The sequence below is a fragment of the Osmerus eperlanus genome, chromosome 25 (genome assembly GCF_963692335.1).
Source record: "Osmerus eperlanus chromosome 25, fOsmEpe2.1, whole genome shotgun sequence".
NCBI classification, from domain to species: domain Eukaryota; kingdom Metazoa; phylum Chordata; class Actinopteri; order Osmeriformes; family Osmeridae; genus Osmerus; species Osmerus eperlanus.
The window spans coordinates 6,702,532-6,723,558 of NC_085042.1; the positions used below are offsets into that span (position 1 = coordinate 6,702,532).

Here is a 21,027-nt window from a genome sequence, read left to right on the forward strand (position 1 = left end):
GTAGCATGTCTCTGGAGCATGTCTCTGGAGCATTTCTCTGGGAGTATGTCTCTGGAGCATGTCTCTGGTAGCATGTCTCTGGAGCATGTGTCTGGAGCAGGTCTCTGGAGCATGTCTCTGGAGCATGTCTCTGGAGCATGTATCTGGTAGCATGTCTCTGGAGCATGTCTCTGGTAGCATGTCTCTGGAGCATGTCTCTGGAGCATGTCTCTGGAGCATGTCTCTGGTAGCATGTCTCTGGAGCATGTCTCTGGTAGCATGTCTCTGGAGCATGTCTCTGGAGCATGTGTCTGGAGCATGTCTCTGGAGCATGTCTCTGGAGCATGTCTCTGGAGCATGTCTCTGGAGCATGTATCTGGAGCATGTCTCTGGAGCATGTATCTGGAGCATGTCTCTGGAGCATGTCTCTGGTAGCATGTCTCTGGTAGCATGTCTCTGGAGCATGTCTCTGGTAGCATGTCTCTGGAGCATGTCTCTGGTAGCATGTCTCTGGAGCATGTCTCTGGTAGTATGTCTCTGGTAGCATGTCTCTGGTAGCATGTCTCTGGAGCATGTATCTGGTAGCATGTGTCTGGAGTTTGTCTCTGGGAGTTTGTCCTTGGGAATTAGTCTGGAAGTATGCCTGGGAGCATACTGTGGGAGCATGTGGAGGGTGGTGTGGAGAGGAGATAAAGGGACACTCTGTCACAACCCTGTTTCCCAGCCCCCAGCTGTCCTATGAATGACTGAAAGGTTTCTGTCGGGTGTACAGTCCCGTCTGTGCATAGCAGGCCTTCATATTATCCCCACAGGAGCAATCGTTTGCTCAAAACGTTACCAGCAGACAACCTGAAATACGGCGCAGCTGCAGGCAAGCACGCCGAAAAAACATCTAACACAGACATGAGCTTGTCCACACGCACACACACACACACGGACAGGTACACCCAGCAGCACACGCGCGCAGACGGACTCACACACACTCCCGCGGACCCGGGAGACACACCTGAAGCGCCGAGCCTGCCGCCCAGATGTCGAAGCTGCGGAGACGGCAGTCACCGCCGCCGAAGAAGCGGAACCAAATCGGCAAAACGGAATTCCCAGTTTGGGAAGGCGCCGACGTGCCCCTCGTGTCTCCCTGAAGGTTTTGTGGGTAGGAGGAAGCAAATTGAGCAGACCGACAACGTGAGCGTGAGGGCCCAGGGAGGAGCTTCTGCGGTTAGCTACCGCTGCCTAGCCCCAGCTGCCCGGCCTCAGCTTGCCTCACTGCTGGCTCCTTTGTCTGGCCCTGCGCATCCATCCGAAGTACAGCACAGTACCGGCTCTCTCTCTCACACACCCACACACATATATCTAGACTGTACACTCACAGACACACATGTAAACTGCATACACACACACACACACATATATCTAGACTGTACACACACAGACACACATGTAAACTGCATACACACACACATATATCTAGACTGTACACACACAGACACACATGTAAACTGCATACACACACACACTGTGGCTGGCTGATTACCGACATTACTATAGCAACAGAGGGGTAATTGTGGGGTTCCGGAATGATCTGGACCCAAGCACCGGCTCTTCATTAGACCAGAGATGAGACGAGACGAGTGTGGGAGCCGGGAGAAGGACGGGGATAATGGCTTTAAACCTTACTGAACCTGCCGCTGAGGTCGACTGGGTCTGACTCATCCCACTCACCCCGCTCTCTCCCTGGATAAGAACGTCAGTACGCCCCCCCCTCCACCACCACCACCACCCCCCCACTGCTGTGGTCTGGGGTCTGGAGGAGCCTGCTTTAGTCAGGCAGCATGCTGGCCGTTTGATCTTCAGGCGCACCTGTTAGGTGAAGTGTCCCTCTCCTCCTCTGGAGATCTGAGGGAGGACACGGATTAAACCGGCTGCTTCTGAGCTGTGATTGGTCCCTGAGCCTGGGAAGACGTGCAATATGTGAGCGGCAGAGCTAATGACGCTCGGAGATGCCTTAGATATAGCCAGGATCCAGTTAGTGTCCCTTTCATACCCCGTGTCCCAGAGTCCAAATCCTATTTGGAGGGAGACTTAACTCAATGTAGCCTTCAAACAAGCATCCTCGGTCGGTTTGACATTGAGCAGGCGCTGTTTGGGACCTTGACTGGTGGTGCTAGACTATCTTGTTTGTAGTTCTAGACCAAGACTCCAAAAATGGGCTCCTCACATCCCTCTGTTTCCCAAAGGTTCCTTCCCTCTCCTCACTGCTCCCTGGAAAACACGATGTACGTCTCCACGACCGTCCAGGAAGTGCTCTCCTCGTGACCCTTGAACTCTCCTCGATAAACAGCTAATTGACAGGGTTTCCTGTTTGGACTGATGGGAGTTGGAGTCTCCTGTTTCTTGTCTTTTGCCAGAGCTCTGCTGCAGCACTTCTTAGGAGTTGAACTCGCGGTATTGTTTACCCCCCCCCCCCCCCCCTCCCCCCCGACAAAACAATGAATGCTTTTGCTGCTATTCTCGCTGCAGACTTCAGAGATGCCCCGGAAACCACACGGAAAGAGGCCTGGTCCGTAAGGCCCTCGTTTCTTGGAAGCAGACGCCTTGTGTTTTCGCAGCGAGGCTTCAGCGAGACTACTTTATTATCCGTGTTTATTAGCTGAAGAGAGGTTTGGAGTTCCACTGTGAAAAGGAGCAAAGACACTGAGCCCTGACAAACCCCCTTGGGGCTGCTTGGTCCTTTGAGTGTGTGTGTGTGTTGTGTGTGTGTGCGTGCATGTTGTCCCCTCAATCGTCCACAGTGATGTTGCGGAACAGGTAGGCCAAACGTCAGTTCACAGGTGGTTAGCCTGCTACACAGTGAAATGTTCCAGCCATTGGCTGCGATTGAAACAAATCTGTTTTTTGTTTTGTTTTTCCTCAATGATTTAGAAAACTCTGTTTACATGTGTTTTTAGTTTTTTTTACTGTTTAAAAAAAAAACACATTTACCACATGTACTGTACACACAATCTGGCTAATCGACATCCTTCTGAATAATCATCTTATTCAAAAGGAACTATCTATATCTACGCTGCCTGTGTTGAATTAAATGGCTTGTCTTCTTGCCAGACGTGACTTTCTCCTCCTATCTGCATTGAATTATTCCGGCAGTTTCCGGATCTTCTATAGCTTTCATCTCAGGCCTGCGTTGAGTTAAAGAGATACTGTGCCCCGACGGAAGCTTGAGACCTTAGGACTCGGAGTCGTGGGTTCATACTCAGGCTACGCCCCGAGAGGACCAGCGTGTAGATGAGTGGGCACTTTCTGCTCTGGCAGGTTTTAACGTCTGTGAGGGAATTGGACTACATGAGAAAAAAGAAAAAAAACAATAGAAGAAGAACAGTATTGACAGTTTGAACCTAACCTTGCTGTGGAATCTTAAAAAGCTATTGGTTGCCTAGTGATTGGAGTAATCCGCATGCTCTGCGGTGGAGACCAGGAGTTACTAGTTGGTGGCTAGCGTATGTAGCTGGGCGGGATGATTCAATCTGTTCATTAAGGGAGGTAAGACGAGGGGAGGGAGAGAGGGCCGTGTTTTACTGATGTGACAGGAAGCAGAAAACTGACTGCTGATGCCTCTCTACATCTCACACACTGTTCCCAGTCAGCTCCCTCTTTTAAAGGCACGCACGCACACACACACACACACACGCCGACACGCACACACACACCGACACATACATACACACACCGACACATATACACACACACGCACGCACACACACACGCATACATTTAGTCGCTCGCGCTCGATTCCTCCGTCTCGATTAAGAACACACTTCATCTCACAAACAGCCCATTAGCTGCCCCGGGGAGAGGGAAAGGTCAGTGAGAGGCAGGGGGCGTGTTAATGACCGCAGGCTGTCGCCAGAATTGAGGCCCTGCAGTACTCAGCCTCCCCCCCCCCCCCTCCCCTCCCCGGCCGTCGACCGACCACATCCCTCAGACACACAGCCGACACAACAGGCCAGGCGTTAACAGCAGTCTCCACTGGCCTCCTCACTACAGCTAACACTGTGACTCTGGGTGTCCCAGCTAGCTGTCTCTGTGTGTGTGTGCGTCTGTGTGTGTACGTATGCGTGTGTGTCTGTGTGTACGTATGTGTGTGTGTCTGTGTGTGCGTACGTATGTGTGTGTGTCTGTGTGTACGTATGCGTGTGTGTGTGTGTCGCTACTTCGAGCATTCTGGACCTCAGGGTCCCTCGTCCCAGTGCCTGATAAGAGCTTAATTGCGTAATTGTCACAATAAGGGCAGACTTTGGTTTGAATCTGGACTTGGGTTTTACTTTGATGTTCGAAATCCATCCTGAATGCTTATCATGATTACTGCTTCCTTGCCATCCCTAATCTTGATCCCCTATTTAGTCTTTGGGATTAATTGGAAACAGCCTTAACCAATGTCCTTAGCCAGGCCAATGCCATGTGTCAGGGAGCATGCAGCTGGCTGCTATCGTCTCATGGTCATCCCAACCCTCTTAGTGCTAATACGGTTAAATGGATTCATGCATGAATCCTTCTCTATGTCCTGTTAACTGTAGATCACCTGTTTTCTCTGCCACTGTTGCATCTCTGGAAGGGCGATCTCTTGGTAGGCCTACACTCAGTTCCGCCAGCTGTAACCGTGCTGTTCTGTACTGTGAAACTTGGTGACACTACTAACTGTGGCTTTTGTCTGTTGTTTTTTCCTTCCAGAATCTTGAGCAACAATCGAATCCGCGTCCTGAGAAACGACTCGTTCAACGGCCTCTACGCTCTGGAGAAACTGTGAGTCCCTCGCATGAGTCTCGCTCCGTGTGCGTGTCTGCAGAGTTACCGGACCTGACCCTGACACTTTCGATGAGCGCTGTGCATGTGGCCACAGCTGTGCGCCTCCACCCTGCTCTGCTTGGCTCTGCTCATCTCTCCTCTCTGTTGTCTTCTGCTCTCCTCTCCTCGGCTCTCCTCTTCTCCTCTTCTCCTGTACTCTGCTCATCTCTCCTCTTCTGTCCTCTTCTCTCCTCCTCTGCTTTCCTCTCCTCTCCTTGACTGTACTCTGCTCTACTCTGCCCATCTCTCCTCTGCTCTCCTGTGCTCTCCTCTGCTCTCCTCTGCTCTCCTCTCCTCTGCTCCGCTCTCCAGAGGGCTGTCTTCCAGCAGGGAGGATGAAACACTCAAAGTGGCTATCATAGAGTTATGTGGAAAGGATGGCGTAATTACAGCACCATCCGTCATTATCAGAGAGAAGCCGTGCTATACAGGACAAGATAAGAGGGATCTCAGGGAGGAAAATCTGCATGGGGCTCACACACAATCCTGACCACCTAGCTAACAGTAGCTACTGGTTCAAATAGTCACACACAGGCATAGCCACCTAGCTTAGCAACTGGCTAAAATATCCACATAGAAGCATAGCCATTTAGCTCAGCTACTGTTTGAAACACTTCCACTGGCTCTGGAGTTTAGAGGCTTGAATGTTCACCAGTGGGACTTAATGTCTCGTCCTGTGGTCAGCCGAAAGGCACAAACAGAAGGGCAGAGTGACACACTGATTGAGGGTGTGGGTGTTTTACACAGCATCCATAAAAGAGCAGGCTTGGGTAGGAATGTGTTGTATTGTAATAACGCAGGGCCGCTGGTGTGCAGTTTGTACTGTCTGGGAGGCAGCACTGTCTGGAGAGGGGAAGGGTAGGGGCTGCGCTTTAGAGATATTAGTTCCACATGCCACTAGCTACTAACTCACATGAAGTTAACAAGCTTTTCCCCAAAATTTGGAAGAAAGAAAAAATATCGTAATTTGCTGCAGTTGTTAGCTTGTTAGTACCTACCTAATGGTGCTCAACCCAGACATGCCAGTTTAGGGGGGGAAAAGTGTATTTGCTGAAACGGCAAGTTTGCCATGTGCCATGTGAGCACCCTTGTCTCATGTTCTCACGGTTCTACCTATCCATGCTAGCTCGACATGAAATCCCTTAAAAGTTGTTTAGCTGTGACCTGAATAGAATTCAAGAACTTATTTTCATCGTTATTATTCCTGTGGTCAGAACTAGCTAGCTAAGATTTCATTTGTTGTCCAGAGCTGTTGGCAAGCTTAAGGCGGGAACAGAAGTGTTTGTTTGGTGTAAAATGAGCTGATATTGCTTGTTTTTCCAAGTGCAGACAAGGCCCCCCAGAGGGCCATGGGGTTAGTGGGTCGGGTAACCGGAGCTTACCCACCAACAGGCCCTTGTACCTGGGACAGTCGTGAAGCTAGCAGGGGGCAGGGGTGGAGCAGGACTGGAGGGCTGCAACCAAGACCTGTGAGACAGACACAGAACAGAACCCCTCACTCTCTGTCAGCCACACACACACACACACACACACACACACATAAGAACACTCAGCAGGAGCTGTGGGTATCTGGCATAACAGAGGCCATGTTATAAATCACTCGTTCCAAAAATCGTTCCACTCCTCTGGCCAGATCCAGACTTCCTCTACCCAGACCTCCACCTACCCTTCCCAGATCCAGACCTCCACTACCCTTCCCAGATCCAGACCTCCACTACCCTTCCCAGATCCAGACCTCCACCTACCCTTCCCAGATCCAGACCTCCACCTACCCTTCCCAGATCCAGACCTCCACTACCCTTCCCAGATCCAGACCTCCACCTACCCTTCCCAGATCCAGACCTCCACTACCCTTCCCAGATCCAGACCTCCACTACCCTTCCCAGATCCAGACCTCCACTACCCTTCCCAGATCCAGACCTCCACTACCCTTCCCAGATCCAGACCTCCACTACCCTTCCCAGATCCAGACCTCCACTACCCTTCCCAGATCCAGACCTCCACTACCCTTCCCAGATCCAGACCTCCACTACCCTTCCCAGATCCAGACCTCCTCCTCTGGGCAGCCTATATACGCCGCTGCGAAGGGCTGTTCACCAGTCCTGGGATCCACACTCTGTAATTCAACGTTTCCCACTAGTTCCAAGTAATATAATGATCTCATGGTGCAAATCGCTGTCACGTGTGACAGGCTCCATCTTGAAATACAGGGCTGTATATTCCCGAAGAACAGAGACGGATGGGAGAGGCCTGGAAGTGGGATGACACGGCACATTTCTCCTCACCTAGTGACCTGCTCTCTCTATGGACTGGTGTTGTTTGTTTTCCCTTTCCCAGTTTTGCTCCCATTTCAGGTCCACTCATTCTTTCCAGCCTGGTGTCTCCAGTACATGTGCTTGTCATTTGGTGCCATGGTGAGCACTTACTCACATAATGTGGTCTGCGCTGTAATCAGAGGCTGGTCCAAGTTGTGCTGGTAGACGCACACCAGGGAGTTCTGCTACCACGGCCCCTCCCCAGCCCTGTCAGGACAGTCACACAGTGGACACACACACACACACACACGTAAACACGTCTCCAGCCCAACTTCAACCTCTGAATCTGTATGTGTTTGTAGCCTATTATGGGCATCCTAAATGCTCCCCTGCGTAACGCGTTACCTCTGGTGATGTTGTAAACAGGTCTGCGATCTCTCTTAGTCCTCTCCCCCTGCAGTCACACGCACTTCAGCTTAACAGAACCAGAGCTGACCTGTTCAGTCCAGGGTTTGAGAACACAGTTACAAGCCAGGGAGGCACACAGGCACGCAGGCAGACAAGCAGACAGTCAGTCAGACAGACAGACAGACAGACAGAGACAGATAGACAGACAGACAGACAGACAGGAAGGCAGGCAGACAGGAAGGCAGGCACGCAGGAAGGCAGACAGACAGACAGGCAGGAAGGAAGGAAGGAAGGAAGGAAGGCAGACAGACAGGCAGGCAGGAAGGAAGGAAGGAAGGAAGGAAGGAAGGCAGACAGACAGACAGGCAGGAAGGAAGGAAGGAAGGAAGGAAGGCAGACAGACAGACAGACAGACAGGCAGGCAGGCAGGAAGGCAGACAGACAGACAGACAGACAGACAGGAAGGCAGACAGGCCCACGACACAACATCCTACAAATACAGACTACAGTGCTCCACACAGTTAGACCTTTCATTGGGACCAAACCCCTGTCAAAGCCGTGGTGTGAAGCGCCAAGCCACCCAAGTGCAGAGGGGCAATTTAGTTTTGTTTGTTTGGCACATTTTCTGGACCAACGTTTTTTCAATGTCCAACATTAAATACACTTACAGCATATACAGTCAATCAGCAATCTCTTCGTCCTAGTACTGTGTGTCAAATGTTATGTCCTCCATTCTCTCTGACCAGCCCAAACCTGTGGCCTTCCTAATGAAACACCCATGTGCACCACCCCCCCCCCCTCACCACCACACACACACACCTATTCGAGGTACCTCTCCCTCCTCACACACCCTCTCTGATGGGAGCTGATGTCAGCAGGCCCTAACGATGGCTGGCCCTAACGAGCCCGGCCCAGTAACGAAGCCGGGCCCGCTAACGAGTGGGACCTTTATGAGTTGTGGACAGATCCCAGCGGCTTGTCCTGCACTGATTTGAGGCGAGGTAATGAGAATAATGAGCCTGGGAGAGGGCCTGGCTTCTGTCCAACTGGGCCCCACTACACCATGGGACATGGGACGGGGCAGGGCACAAGGGGCCCTCATTACCAGCCCTGTTTCACCCTCCAGGGAGAGAGGGAGCAGGCAGGGAGGAGGGGGAGGAGGAGGGAGAGCCCAGGGGAGAGGGAGGGAGAGGGGGAGGAGGGGGAGGAGGGGGAGGAGGGGGAGGAGGAGGGAGAGCCCAGGGGAGAGGGAGCAGGCAGGGAGGAGGGGGAGGAGGAGGGAGAGCCCAGGGGAGAGGGAGGGAGAGGGGGAGGAGGGGGAGGAGGAGGGAGAGCCCAGGGGAGAGGGAGGGAGAGGGGAGAAGGGGGAGGAGGAGGGAGAGCCCAGGGGAGAGGGAGGGAGAGGGGGAGGAGGAGGGAGAGCCCAGGGGAGAGGGAGGGAGAGGGGACGGACGTGGGAGCATCAGGGGTAGGGAGGCGGGCGAGGCGGAGGAGAGGAGAAGCCAGGTTCGGCTGCGATTAGGTCTGGACGTGCTTGGTGAGGTCTGGACGTGCTTGGTGAGGTCTGGACGTGCTGGGTGAGGTCTGGACGTGCTTGGTGAGGTCTGGACGTGCTGGGTGAGGTCCAAGGTGTTGGCGGCCTGTCCGACGTCATCAACGACGGCGTGTTTGAGATGATGTGCTGTCAGGATTCCAGAGCAGACCTCGCTGTGTCTGCGGTGCTACAGTATGTCAAACACAATCTATTTTTGCAGACTTCCTGCATTATTGGAACCGCTAACAGTCAAGAGCAGGAAATACGATTTTGTTTGGGATTCATAAACTGACAAGCTTGAGGGGATGTTTGCATTGAGACTTATGACCAATAAGTCACACAGAGCATGGGAATCTTCCTTTTGTACAGCCGGCTGTACCGAAAACCAAAGCGACCCATCGAAATGAAAAACAGTAATATCTGCAGTACCATTATCCAAAAACTGTGCTTTTCATTCATACTGTATGTGCTTTGATAAAAATCTGTTATTTTAGGGAAATCCAAGCGTCTCCCTAGCTCAGCCTCAGCCAAGCTCAAACAGACCTTGAAATCGCCTTTGCCATTTTCAGAAGCCGGGGTTAGGAAGTAGGCCAATTTAAACAACTTTACCATCCAACACAGGGGAAGCGGAGCCGAGATGGCTAAAGATGGTATGATGGTGGCTGGTTAGAGAAAGTGCAGCCCAGCACTTATACTGCATAAGGCAGAGGTTGTTTGCCTTAGGGGTAGATCCTTATTTCCATAGAGGCTAGGCGGGCATCGCTTCGCATGTGAATCCAATGGTGGTTGTGAGCATGGCATGACGCCCTGAGACCGGTCTGTCTGGAGAGATAGGGTGGGAAGGCTGTCACCCCGACCGAGGCGGATTGACGTCTGAAACTGGCGAGCCGACTGGACACGGGACTTTCATTTCTCACGGGGGCCACACAAATGAGCACTTGTGTTGTGCTTTTTTTTTTTTTTTCATTTTTTCTTCTGCACACGCCCCCCCCCCCCCCCCCCCCCCCCCGATAGGCCGGGACGAGGCACCATGGGAGAGTGTGTGTCGGGGGAGGGGGTGGAGGGAGGAAGGGGTTAAGCGTGCTAGAGAGTGGAAAGAGAAAAGGTTTTTTCGGGGGGTTGGAGGGGTGAGGGTGTGGGGGGGAGGGTGGGTGGAGTTGAGGGGGGGGAGGGGAGCCCACTGGAGTTGATAGACTCCAGATGTGTCTGAGAGATAAACTGGAGGAGCCGGGTGTGTTTGTGTTGCGAGCTTAGCATGGTCGTGGCTTTAGGGGTTTATTGAAACGGCAAGCAAGCCTTCTCATAAGCTCATTACCAAGCAGAATGCCTCGTCTGCCCGCGGTTCCCTCGCACACACAGTCGGTGAACTCGATATGATTTCAATGGCGTTTTCCCCCCTCAAGAGCTTGAGGTTTCTCTATGCTTCCTTCCCCCTTTCTTCCGTTCTCAATCCTTCTCTTCTTTCCTCTGTGCCCCCCCCCCTCTCTCCCACATCCCTTACTCCTCTCAGTCTCCACGCCACTCTCCCTTCTCGCTAGTCCACAACGAGGTACACCCATAGGGTAAATATTAACACCTTATCGTTGGATTGTGTTCGTTTGATATCTTGAATGAAGGCCATTATTTTTCCAATTGTTTTCTCTGTGGTAGATTGAGCCCGCCCTCGACTGTGAATTAAGTATTTCCAAACTACTGTCTGCTAGCTCATTGGCAGAGCTCAAGGGGATGTGGCTTATTTATGCCTTTATTATTGTCTGACATTCAAATAGATTGAATTTCAGAACAGTTTTCCTATTTTTATAGCTCTATTCTGTGGACTCAGATCCTGTTCATTTATTTATGTAGACTTCAGAACACTGATGGAATTTCGGACAAATTTTCTCCATAATCATCCCACTGAGAGAGAAGAACTGTACTGAAGGAATGACTAAGTTAGCTCATTTTAACTAGCATTTTTTTTTTCTTCTGCAACTCCAGTCTCTACTTGTGTAGGTTAAATGGAGATGGATGTGTCGGTAAATCAGTATGACACCATAAAAGGAGACACAAACCAGGACATCGTAAACACTCCATTTAAAATAATGGGCTAGGCCTAGTTCAGGTATATCATTATTAGTATGTTATACTCAACCTTGGGCAGAGCTGGCTTCTCTCCTTCTCTGTCTCTCTGTCTCTCTGTCTCTCTCTCTCCCTCTCCCTCTCTCTCTGTCACATGCATTACAGTCGTGAACCAGAACCAAGTTTCTGGAGAAAAAGTCCTCGGATCCATTGTGTTCTTTGGCTGAACAGCATCCAGCTTTCTTCCGCTGCGGATTGTAGAAACATATAATCAACCTAGGACATGTTACACTTCATATAAAAGTAGACGTGGCCTATTTCTGTACATCCTTTCCCCAACAGGCATGCAGTTGGTACCACAGTTTAAATTAGTGTCAGTCACGGCTACAAAGCTACTGGCCTGTCTCATCTAGCACAGCACATCCAGTGGAGTGCCTGTCAGTAGATGGTTGGATCTGGTCGGAACAGAGCTGATCAATATCAACTGCTGATAACCCCAAATCGACCTGACGTTTTTTTTCCCTGTAGTCCGTCTAAGGCCTGTGTGTGTGCAAGACGGCGTCTTTGGCTTGTGTTTCCTACGGTAGGTTATGTCATTTATCAGGTTATTTCGGATTTCGCAGAAAAGGTACCAGGGTAGTCAGGGTCAGAGTTTTACAGAGCAAACCCGTCTGAGCCGACGGGGTCCAGACGCACAGGAGAAAAAAGCAGATTAGGGACCCAATCTGAGAGGAACCAGAAAAAGAAAATAAAGAAAATAATCTGTGGAAGGGGCAGGAAAGCAGGAAATTAGTAGAAAAACAAGAGCTCGGCAGATCCCGGTTTCCTGTTCTGGGGGGAAGGCAGGAGTAGGTTCGGGGCCTGTGCTACAGAGCCCCCTTTGTGAGCAAGTGTGTTGAGGAGAGGTGGGAGTCTAGGGGGCCCTCACACAGGGCCAATTCTGCTCAACTCTGACCCCCCCCGACCCCACCTTCCCCTCCCTACAGGGGAAAAGCAGCTAGTAAAAAAAAGAGAAAAAGGAAACTGTAAAAATAAACGAGCAAGAGCCCCGGTGCGAGAGACGCCAACGAGACAGGAAATGACACGCGGCAACAAAAATGGTCTCCACTGACCTCTGTCGGGACCAAGGTGCCAGTTTACCGCTCACATCCCCCCTCTCTATCGCTCTCTTTCTGTCTCTCTCCCTCCCAAATAAACACTTGTTTCATGCCGAGGGAAGATTCCTTGCGCTCATCGGCGTTGACACGCAAACCGAGATACAGAACAGAGAATGAGGAACGGAATTTTCCCGGAGGAACATTTTCCTTTCCGCTTTAGAAAAAAACCCTCGTTCCTTTTAACGCGAGACTGAAACAGGAAATTCTTGATTCCAGTCAGGCGATAATGAGCGGCCGTTCCCCAGCCCCGGCTGTCCTCCCGCCGGGCCCAGGGCCGGGGCCTGAACAATGTCCGAGAAGCACTCCAGGCCCCCGGCCACTGTACTGCTGATAATGGGGCTCTCCAGGTCTGGAGTGCTTCACAGCCCTGAGTCTTAATTACGGCCCTCTGGCTACCCCGCAAGCACGTCGCTCCTCTCCTGGGGGTGGGAGGGTGGGTTGGAGGGGGGGTTGGCGGGGGACAGCAGGTTCTGGTGGCCCGAGCGTCCCAGACAGAAATGACTCTTCAGAGCTGCCGAGAATCAACCAGTTGATCTGAAGGGGAGAAACTCACAGGGGCAGGGGAGGAGGGTGGAGGGGGGGAGATAGATTGGTCTTAAATGGACGCCCCTGGTGTTAGGCCCGGCTGAAGCACACAATAACTCTTTTAGAGAGAGCGACGGGGGCAGAGAGCAGCCAGGACTGTGAGGGACCCCGGCGTTCAAGTCCAGTTGAGAAACCGACGCCTCTTCGCGTTGACGGAACATGAGGGCCGAGGGGTGAAACTGCAGTTGAACTTGTGGCTCTGAAGTGCCTCTGTTGGCTTGCGTTCTCCTCCACATTCCCCAGCTGGGTGATAAGAGAGTGTATAGGAGTGCGGCCTGTTGATATTGTAGGCCTAAAGCAGACACCGCCACGACCCTCAGAGGGGCTCTGTATGAAAGGGCAGATTGTGGGAGACGTGTAGACGTATGGGTGCCTACGGAACTCGGTTAAGTTCTACAGCTATTTGAAGCCGGCTGTTGACACTTTGAGACTCGCCTTCTTGTGGTTGAAGTGTGTGTGTGTGTGTGTGTGTGTGTGTGTGTGTGGGGGGGGGGGCGGGGGCTATGGAGGGCTCCTGTGACTTTGTGGCAGTATGTGGCACGGTCAGCATAAGTGCTATGTCTCTGTCTATCTGGCAGTCATTAATGTGTTTTTGGGGGGCTTTATGGAATTGTCGTGCCAATGCGTGTCTGTTGTGTGAGTGTGTCGTCGTGTGTGTTGGTGTGTGTCTGTGTGTCTCTGTCTGTGTGTGTGTGTGTGCGTGCGTGTATGCATGAGTGTGTGCGTGTGTGTCAGTAAGAGGAAGTCGTGGGCAGTGCCCCTCCTTTCATTAGAGCTCTAATGAGCCCTGGGACACACCAGGACGGAAACAGCAGCATTGTCCCCCCCGCCCTGGTCAACAGCTCTGGCACAGCATACACACACACACTCTGTCTCTCTCTCTCTCTCTCTCTCTCTCTCTCTCTCTCTCTTTCTCTCTCACACATACACATAAACACACGCACACACTCTGTCTCTCTCTCTCTTTCTCTCTCACACATACACATAAACACACGCACAAGCCCACCCACATACACTATTTGGACGATTAAATGCATAAACCCCCTCTCACCCCTACCCCCTTCCCTGCGTACACAGACTACTGTTTGTAGGGCAGCGTTGAAACACATACGACAAGGTAGCCCTCTCTGGGAGCATGCTAGTCCGGGAAAACATCTGTAAGTATCCTTCCGAGAGTGAAACTACTATAACTGTTAGAGCCGCGTGGCAGCCATGTGCTGGGAGAGCTGGTCTGCTGGTCTCTCCCTCCCAGGACCGGCTGCTCCCAGATAGACACATTGGCCTGCTGGCTTCTGGTCCCCCGCCAGATCAGTAGAGCGCCATCATTACGACCTGTCTAGAATCGACGATCCCCTCTTTGAATGATGGCAGCCCTCCATGGCTCCCACCAATCAAATCGAAGCCCCCGAGCTTCTAGTGCTCATGCCACACCACACTCCGTTTACTGGAAACCATTTTCGAAATGATCTCGCCACGATTCGATCCAAATAGCACAGCTCTTAGAGAGACGACGAGCAGGGGGGTGGGGGGTGGGGGGTGGGGGGTGGGGGGAGAACGGGAGATGTCTGTGGTTTGGAAGGGGGCTCATCCATGGTTAGGAGCGTGGTTTGGAAAATAGAGGTGAGATAAGGCTTTGTGGAGAATAGGGGCAGAATGTCCCCTGAGGGTTCTCGCTGCCCCTGTTGCATGCTGGGAAGGGTTGGAACAGATGAACGTACAGCGACTCCAGACATAAGTGTTGATGTCTGCGAGCTCCTGTAAGGATATCCTGCTCTGTGGCTAATCCCGCGGGAGAAGGCGTCCTTCATGCTGCAGGAACCAGCTCATGTCACCCCTGGCCCCGGCCAATGACCATTTGTCTCCTGACCTCCTCCAACCTCACGATTCCCGCCTGACCAATAAACAAGCCTCCCTGAGCTTGGGGGGTTAATTTTCTGGGTTTTCAGGTTTTGTCGATGGACAGGGACACATGACTGAGTGGTTTAACACATGGGCGTGGGCAAGGCAGGGCACGGGGGTGGAGTGAGTTGTGGACATTATGAAATAAGATCTTTAAAGGCAGTTAAAAGAAATTAATATTTATGGTTTGGCAATAGCTAGAGTAACTTTATCGTGGGAAGGGTCATTTTCAAACCAGCACAGAAAGAGTAACTCTCTCTGAGCTTACGGCCTTGGATTCCACCAATATTTTCTTTGGTGGAGTGTTCGCATCCTTGGGAGGGCCGATCCCAGGTGGCTGTGAGAGTTTGATTTCCAAGACATTCAAATACATAAATACCCCACCGTTTTAACTGCTCCAGCCGTGCTGGGGGTATTTGTGTCCACTCCCATACCTTCTAACCTTTTCCTGCCTCTGCAAAGCTGTCTCTGAAGTCTGTTCCGTGCTTTTCACTGCTCGTATAAAGTACCAAACTTTTGACTGGTACTTTATGTTGGTCCATGAAAAGTCCAAAAGTTTAACTTTTGTTGTTTGATCAAATTCCTACTGCAACCCCAGTCCCTTCAGGAGTTAAACCAGTTTATGGGGATAGACATGATGTGTCCACTCCCATTCATTTTAGTCTCCTGTTTCGCCCAGGTTGAATCCAGATCATTCATTTCTCATACATGTTGGACCGTGACCATTACGTTTATCTGTTGGACCCAAACCACACAGTAACCCCAGTCCTTGTAGGAATGGATCCAGGCCTTGTCTGCTGATGATGAAAGCTCAAGGTTTTCATATTTGCTCCAGTTTTCTCGCTCTAACGTCTGTCTCTTTGTGTTCCTTTGTCTGCTCAGGGACCTCAGGGACAACCTCATCAGCACCGTCATGCCCGGAGCCTTCCAGAGCCTGTCTGAGCTCCGCAAGCTGTAAGTTAATACGAGCACTGTCATCGCTACAGCGCAGGCTATTAAAGGGCAGGGCCGTATTTTTCACAGTTAACATAAGCACAAGTCATATGAACAGCTTCCAGACACATTGCTTTCACAATCGTTCAAGAACTCATTTTCGAAAAACGCTGTGTCCTTAAGAAGCAGTGGGCTGAAGAACCGGCAGCCAGTATTTATCTCCAGATTCCACTCGGAGCCCACAGTTTCCCCCACGGGTTTGGAAGGCCTCGAAAACACAATAGCCATGTGTTGTTTTGGCACGTTCCAAGTTGTACATCGAGCTCGTAGCATCAGTGTGCGGAGGCTGGGTGTCTGAGCTCGGTGTTGCTGCTGGTCGAGGTTCGTTTCTGCGGGGGCTTCTGGGACGACGTGTCTGGTGCCCCCGCCTTGCCGCCATGGAAACCTCAGGGTGTCTCCCAGGCCCCTCACTCGTCATTGATTGTGACAAGGCAGCAGTTCCAGAATTCCATCGGCTCGCTCGCTGCGTTCTCGGGGACGTGGGGGTCCGGTCACATCGCGGTCGGGCTCCTCTCCTCCACTCCGCGCCGCCGCGTGACTTTCCTCTCCCTGCTTGTGTTTTCCCTGCGAGGTCTGGGGCTTCTCCAAACAAACAGCCAGATATAAACACACAGGGTCTGGACGGAGCTCCGCTGGCTGGCGTCAAAGCGGCAGTGGCCCCAGAGCTGGTCCAGAGCAGAGAGCAGGGTCGGCGGTTTCACTTCGCCGGTGAGGAGGCCTCACAGGACTTCTCCAGATAAGGGAAAGCGATCAGTGAGCTGCCAGGAAGAGTTTGTACGTGGGTTTTGTTTACCCGCAACCACCAAATAACTGTTAGGGAGAGTGGGAATTGTGAAAGATACAGACTTGCATGATAACAAAGCAGTTCATGACGACGTCTTTAGAATACTGTCGATGTGCTTCAGTGCACTTTTGTGAAATCCCTTCAGCATAAAATAGTTTGAAAGTGTCAAGAAATCCAATCGGTGACGATATGTCACGCCATACAATAATCCCTCCCTCCTTCCTTCCTTCCTTCCTTCCTTCCTTCTGTTGCCCTCAGAGATCTCTCCAACAACCGGATCGGCTGCCTCACTGCCGACATGTTCCAGAGCCTCACCAACCTCATCAAACTGTAAGAAGAAAAGCAGTTACATCAAACTCATGCCCCTCTAGTCATGATGATGAGTTGATGTATTGAGGGAGTTTAGCGTATTTTTTCAACCTTTCAAAACTTGTTTTTGATTTTATTATTCTCATAAATATTTTTTCAACCTTTCAAAACTTAAATACAGACTATTCATTGACTCTAACCTCCCAAACAGTGTCAGAACCGTGCATTTCTCATTGTCTATACGTTCTATATGCACTATTTGGATGTCACTTTGGATGTCTGCTAAATGAATACAATTGTATGTGTAATGTAGAAACCTCTCTGGCAACATCATATCTACCTTGGACCAAGGAGTCTTCCAAGAGCTGCCTTCTCTCAAGCTTGTGTAAGTCCTGCCTTATTATCATCATACATTTAGTATCTATGTTTATGAGATACAAATGTTCACACAAATGTACATAGTAATATCACTAGGAAATAGGCTTCCACTTGAAGAGAACCGTTTTAGCTACGAATCCTTTTTTTTCCCTCGCTTGACACGTTAATCCCATAATGCACCGCCAGATAATTTACAGTATGTCCTCTGGTGGGAATCGTGAGACGTTCGAGTTTGAGAGCGCTCCCCCGCCCCCCCCCACCACCACCACCACTTCCTCAATCCCCAGCTCTTGTTAAGAATGGTGTAGTAAAAAGCCCCTCCTCTCTCCAATCAGGAACTTCAACTCGGACTTCCTGTCATGTGACTGTGGTCTGCGCTGGGTTCCGGGGTTCTTCCGCAGCAGCAGTACGGCTCGACTGGGCGACGAGACGCTCTGTGCCTATCCCAGGAGCCTCCATGGAAAGCCGTTGCGTGGACTGAGGGAGAGTCAGCTGAACTGTGGTGAGAGACTAGCGGCGGTGTTTATGTTTACGAACAGGGCGGTTCACCACCCCCTCTGACACTCCTCTGACACCCTCAAAACAGAAACGCGACGACAGAAAAAAAGTAAGCAGTGGCGGAAAACACAGTGACTACAATCCACAGTGACCTTATCGTTATTCCCCTCCTCAAAACAAAACAAAAAAACAACAAAACAACAAACAACATCAGAGTCTGTGAGTCCCTCCGCACCCCAGTGCTGTCAGTGGGACTGTGCGTCGGCCAGCTTTGTGTCTGAGCCCGGGTTTTGAAGACTCCTCTGGGGGTTGCCTTTTTATGAATTGGTGCCGTCTGCATCCAATATCCCAGAAACAGCAGACTCAAACAGTAATGGCTTCCTTTGGAAATGTTTGGCTGAGGTTAGGTAAAGAGAGAGAACGAGGGATTTTTTTTGGGGGGGGTCTCATCAGCCTGTCGCCTCCTCCTCTCACCTCCTCCCCTTCTCCTCCCCCCTCCCCCCACGGCCCTCAGATGGTCCCCTGGAACTCCACACCTTGTCCCTGCTGCCCTCCCAGCGCCAGCTGGTCTTCAGAGGGGACCGGCTGCCTTTTCACTGCACCGCCGCCCTGGTGGACAAGATCACATCCCTCCACTGGCGCCACAACGGCCGACCCGTGACCTCCGACCCTGAGACGGGCGTCCAGTTGGAGAGCAGCGTGCTGCACGACTGCACCTTCATCACCAGGTGAGCAGCGCCTGGGAGGAGCCTCGGGGTTCTGTTGGGCGTTCTGCCTGACGTTCTACCTCACGTTCTTAACCCTCCCCCACTCCTCGTTTAGAACTCTTGGCAACCTGTTCCGGTATACACTCTGATTGGATCCTGGAATGCTGTTTTCAAATCCAGATATGCCTTTGGTTTTGATGCGGGGACGTCAGTGACTCATGTGATGTCGTGTCCCGTGTGTGTGTGTGTGTGTGCGCGCAGCGAGCTCCTGCTCCAGAACGTGCATGTGGAGGCCAGCGGAGAGTGGGAGTGTGTGGTGGTGACCGGACGAGGCAACACGTCTCGCAGCGTGGAGATAGTGGTGCTGGAAAACAGCGCCTCCTTCTGTCCGGAAGACAGAGTCATCAACAACAGGGGAGAGTTCAGGTTCGTGCGACTTTGTCAATGTCATAGCAAGACCCTGACCTTAGCTCATTATCTACCAAACAATTGATAATATATTGATAATAATTGTGATATACAGTACTGAGCTAAAGTCTTAGGCACCCAAGTTTTTCAACATAAACTTTTTTTCTTCCTTTGTATTTGTGTGGCAGTATATCAGTGCAATGTTTCATTTCTTTTTTTAAATGTATTCGTGCCCAAGACTTTTGCACAGTGCTGTATCTTATAGATTCAGAGTGTCGCTGGGATTGTCTCATCATTCTCCTGTTGTGTTTAACTCAGGTGGCCGAGGACCCTGGCAGGCATCACCTCCCACCAGTACTGTCTGCAGCTGCGCTACCCCTCCCTGTCCATAGGGGGCGGTGTGGAGAAGAAGGCGTCGCGCTACTGCGACCGCACAGGGACCTGGGAGGAAGGGGAATACACCAACTGCCACTACACCAACGACATCACGCGGGTCCTGCACACCTTCATCCTGGTGAGAGCCGGTCACATGACACACACCGACGACATTGTCACACTTTCGTTCCACTTCCTGGTCAAGTTTGTCTTACGAATGAATGGTATCATACTATTAATCGGTTGCAAATGTCTCTCTCTTCCTGTGTCTCTCGACTTTTTGCCATTGACCTTTTTTTCATTTATCCGGTATCCTTTCATCTGTTGTCCAGATGCCCGTCAACGCCTCCAACGCAGTGACCCTGGCTCACCAGGTCCGCACCTACACCCTGGAAGCAGTTGGCTTCTCCGACTACATGGACGTTCTGTACGTCGCTCAGATGATGGAGAAGTTCATGGAGTACGTCCGACAGCTCAGAGAGGTGCGTCATTGAAGACTGTGCTTGTATATCCATCTGAATATAATATCATATCACCCTTAATTTCTATTACGGATGTACGTTTTACCATGGATAAGTATAGTGTACATAGAAATGGATGTAAGCGTGTGTTTGTGTGTGCATGCGCGTGCGAGTCGGCATTGAACCGAAGCTCATGTCTCAATCTGGATGTGTGTGTGCTAGCTGTCGGAGGTGCTGGTGGAGATGGGCAGCAACCTGATGCAGGTGGACCACCAGATCCTGGCCGATGCTCAGAGGGAGAAGGCAGCCTGCAGCTCTCTCATCCACTCCCTGGAGACCCTGGCCTGGCCCCAGCTCCACAGCCACGCCCAGGACCTCTCCATGGTACCTCTACTCAACCAACACTACCACTCCACTCATGTCTTTAAAGTTGACGTTGGAATAGATTAGGGTGACGATAGCAATGAAGTTAACAGGTTAAGCTCTTCGGTTAAATGATGTAATACTGTTGTAATTGTGTCATTGTTGCACTTTCGGGTCAAAATACACACCCGTTCCTTGGCTTTAACTATTTCAATGCTAGTAGAACTAGCATAAAAGCAGATAACAGTAATCAACCTCCCGCTGTTTGGCCGCAGATCTCCAGGAACATCGTGATGGAGGCACACCTGATCCGGCCCGCCCACTTCACCGGCATGAGCTGCACGGCGTACCAGAGGCGCGAGGACTCGCCGGGCGGCCTGGGCACAGAGGGGCGGGCGGAGCCCGGCCAGGAACAGCCGCTCCGCTTCCGCTGCACCACGGGGGTCCACAACACCTCCCTCCACAGCTTCCCCCTCAAGGTGAGCAGAGGGCGGAGCGACGCCGGAGCGACCCCGGGCCCCCACACAAACGACACGTTCGAACGGCGTTGGAATGACGACTGGTTCGACCTGCCGCCCCGCCAAAGTTGTGCTGACGATAAATAAGTAGAGAAGTGTAGCACTGTATTGATTCCTTTGGGGTATATTTTGAAGGCAACAAAAAGTGCAGCTACAAATACAGCTAAACATACGAGTGAGGCAATGACAAAGGCAACTACATGTACAAAATGATACAGGGTACTGAATGAAACATCAGTATAAATCAATCCAGCTACAACGTTGTGCGTTTGTCTCCAGAACGCGGTGGCGCTAGCCTCTGTGGCTCTCCCCGCCTCCCTGTTCCCCCCAGACTCCCCCTCAGACTGCAAGCTCCAGTTTGTGGCCTTCAGGAATGGCCGTTTCTTCCCCACCCCGTGGAACTTCAGCGGTCCCGGAGACCCCGTCAGTCAGCGCAGCGTCAACTCTCCGGTCGCCTACGTGGGCCTGGGTAAGCTGGGAGCTCCTGGCTCCGGACTCTGACGCCAGAAAACGTCAGCA

The 21,027-nt window shown here is 51.6% G+C and overlaps 1 protein-coding gene across 1 annotated transcript in view; it reads left to right on the plus strand.

The window, feature by feature from the left end:
• The window catches only part of adgra2 (adhesion G protein-coupled receptor A2), a 35,372-nt gene that overhangs the window by 9,808 nt on the left and 4,537 nt on the right, over nucleotides 1-21,027 (plus strand). Inside the window, exons 2-13 of the mRNA XM_062451968.1 lie at nucleotides 4,705-4,776; nucleotides 15,597-15,668; nucleotides 16,750-16,821; nucleotides 17,114-17,185; nucleotides 17,514-17,680; nucleotides 18,191-18,404; nucleotides 18,645-18,809; nucleotides 19,110-19,305; nucleotides 19,499-19,648; nucleotides 19,850-20,011; nucleotides 20,266-20,469; nucleotides 20,788-20,977. Of these exons, the coding sequence (XP_062307952.1) occupies nucleotides 4,705-4,776; nucleotides 15,597-15,668; nucleotides 16,750-16,821; nucleotides 17,114-17,185; nucleotides 17,514-17,680; nucleotides 18,191-18,404; nucleotides 18,645-18,809; nucleotides 19,110-19,305; nucleotides 19,499-19,648; nucleotides 19,850-20,011; nucleotides 20,266-20,469; nucleotides 20,788-20,977 (1,736 nt within the window). The remainder of the gene's footprint in view (nucleotides 1-4,704; nucleotides 4,777-15,596; nucleotides 15,669-16,749; nucleotides 16,822-17,113; nucleotides 17,186-17,513; nucleotides 17,681-18,190; nucleotides 18,405-18,644; nucleotides 18,810-19,109; nucleotides 19,306-19,498; nucleotides 19,649-19,849; nucleotides 20,012-20,265; nucleotides 20,470-20,787; nucleotides 20,978-21,027) is intronic.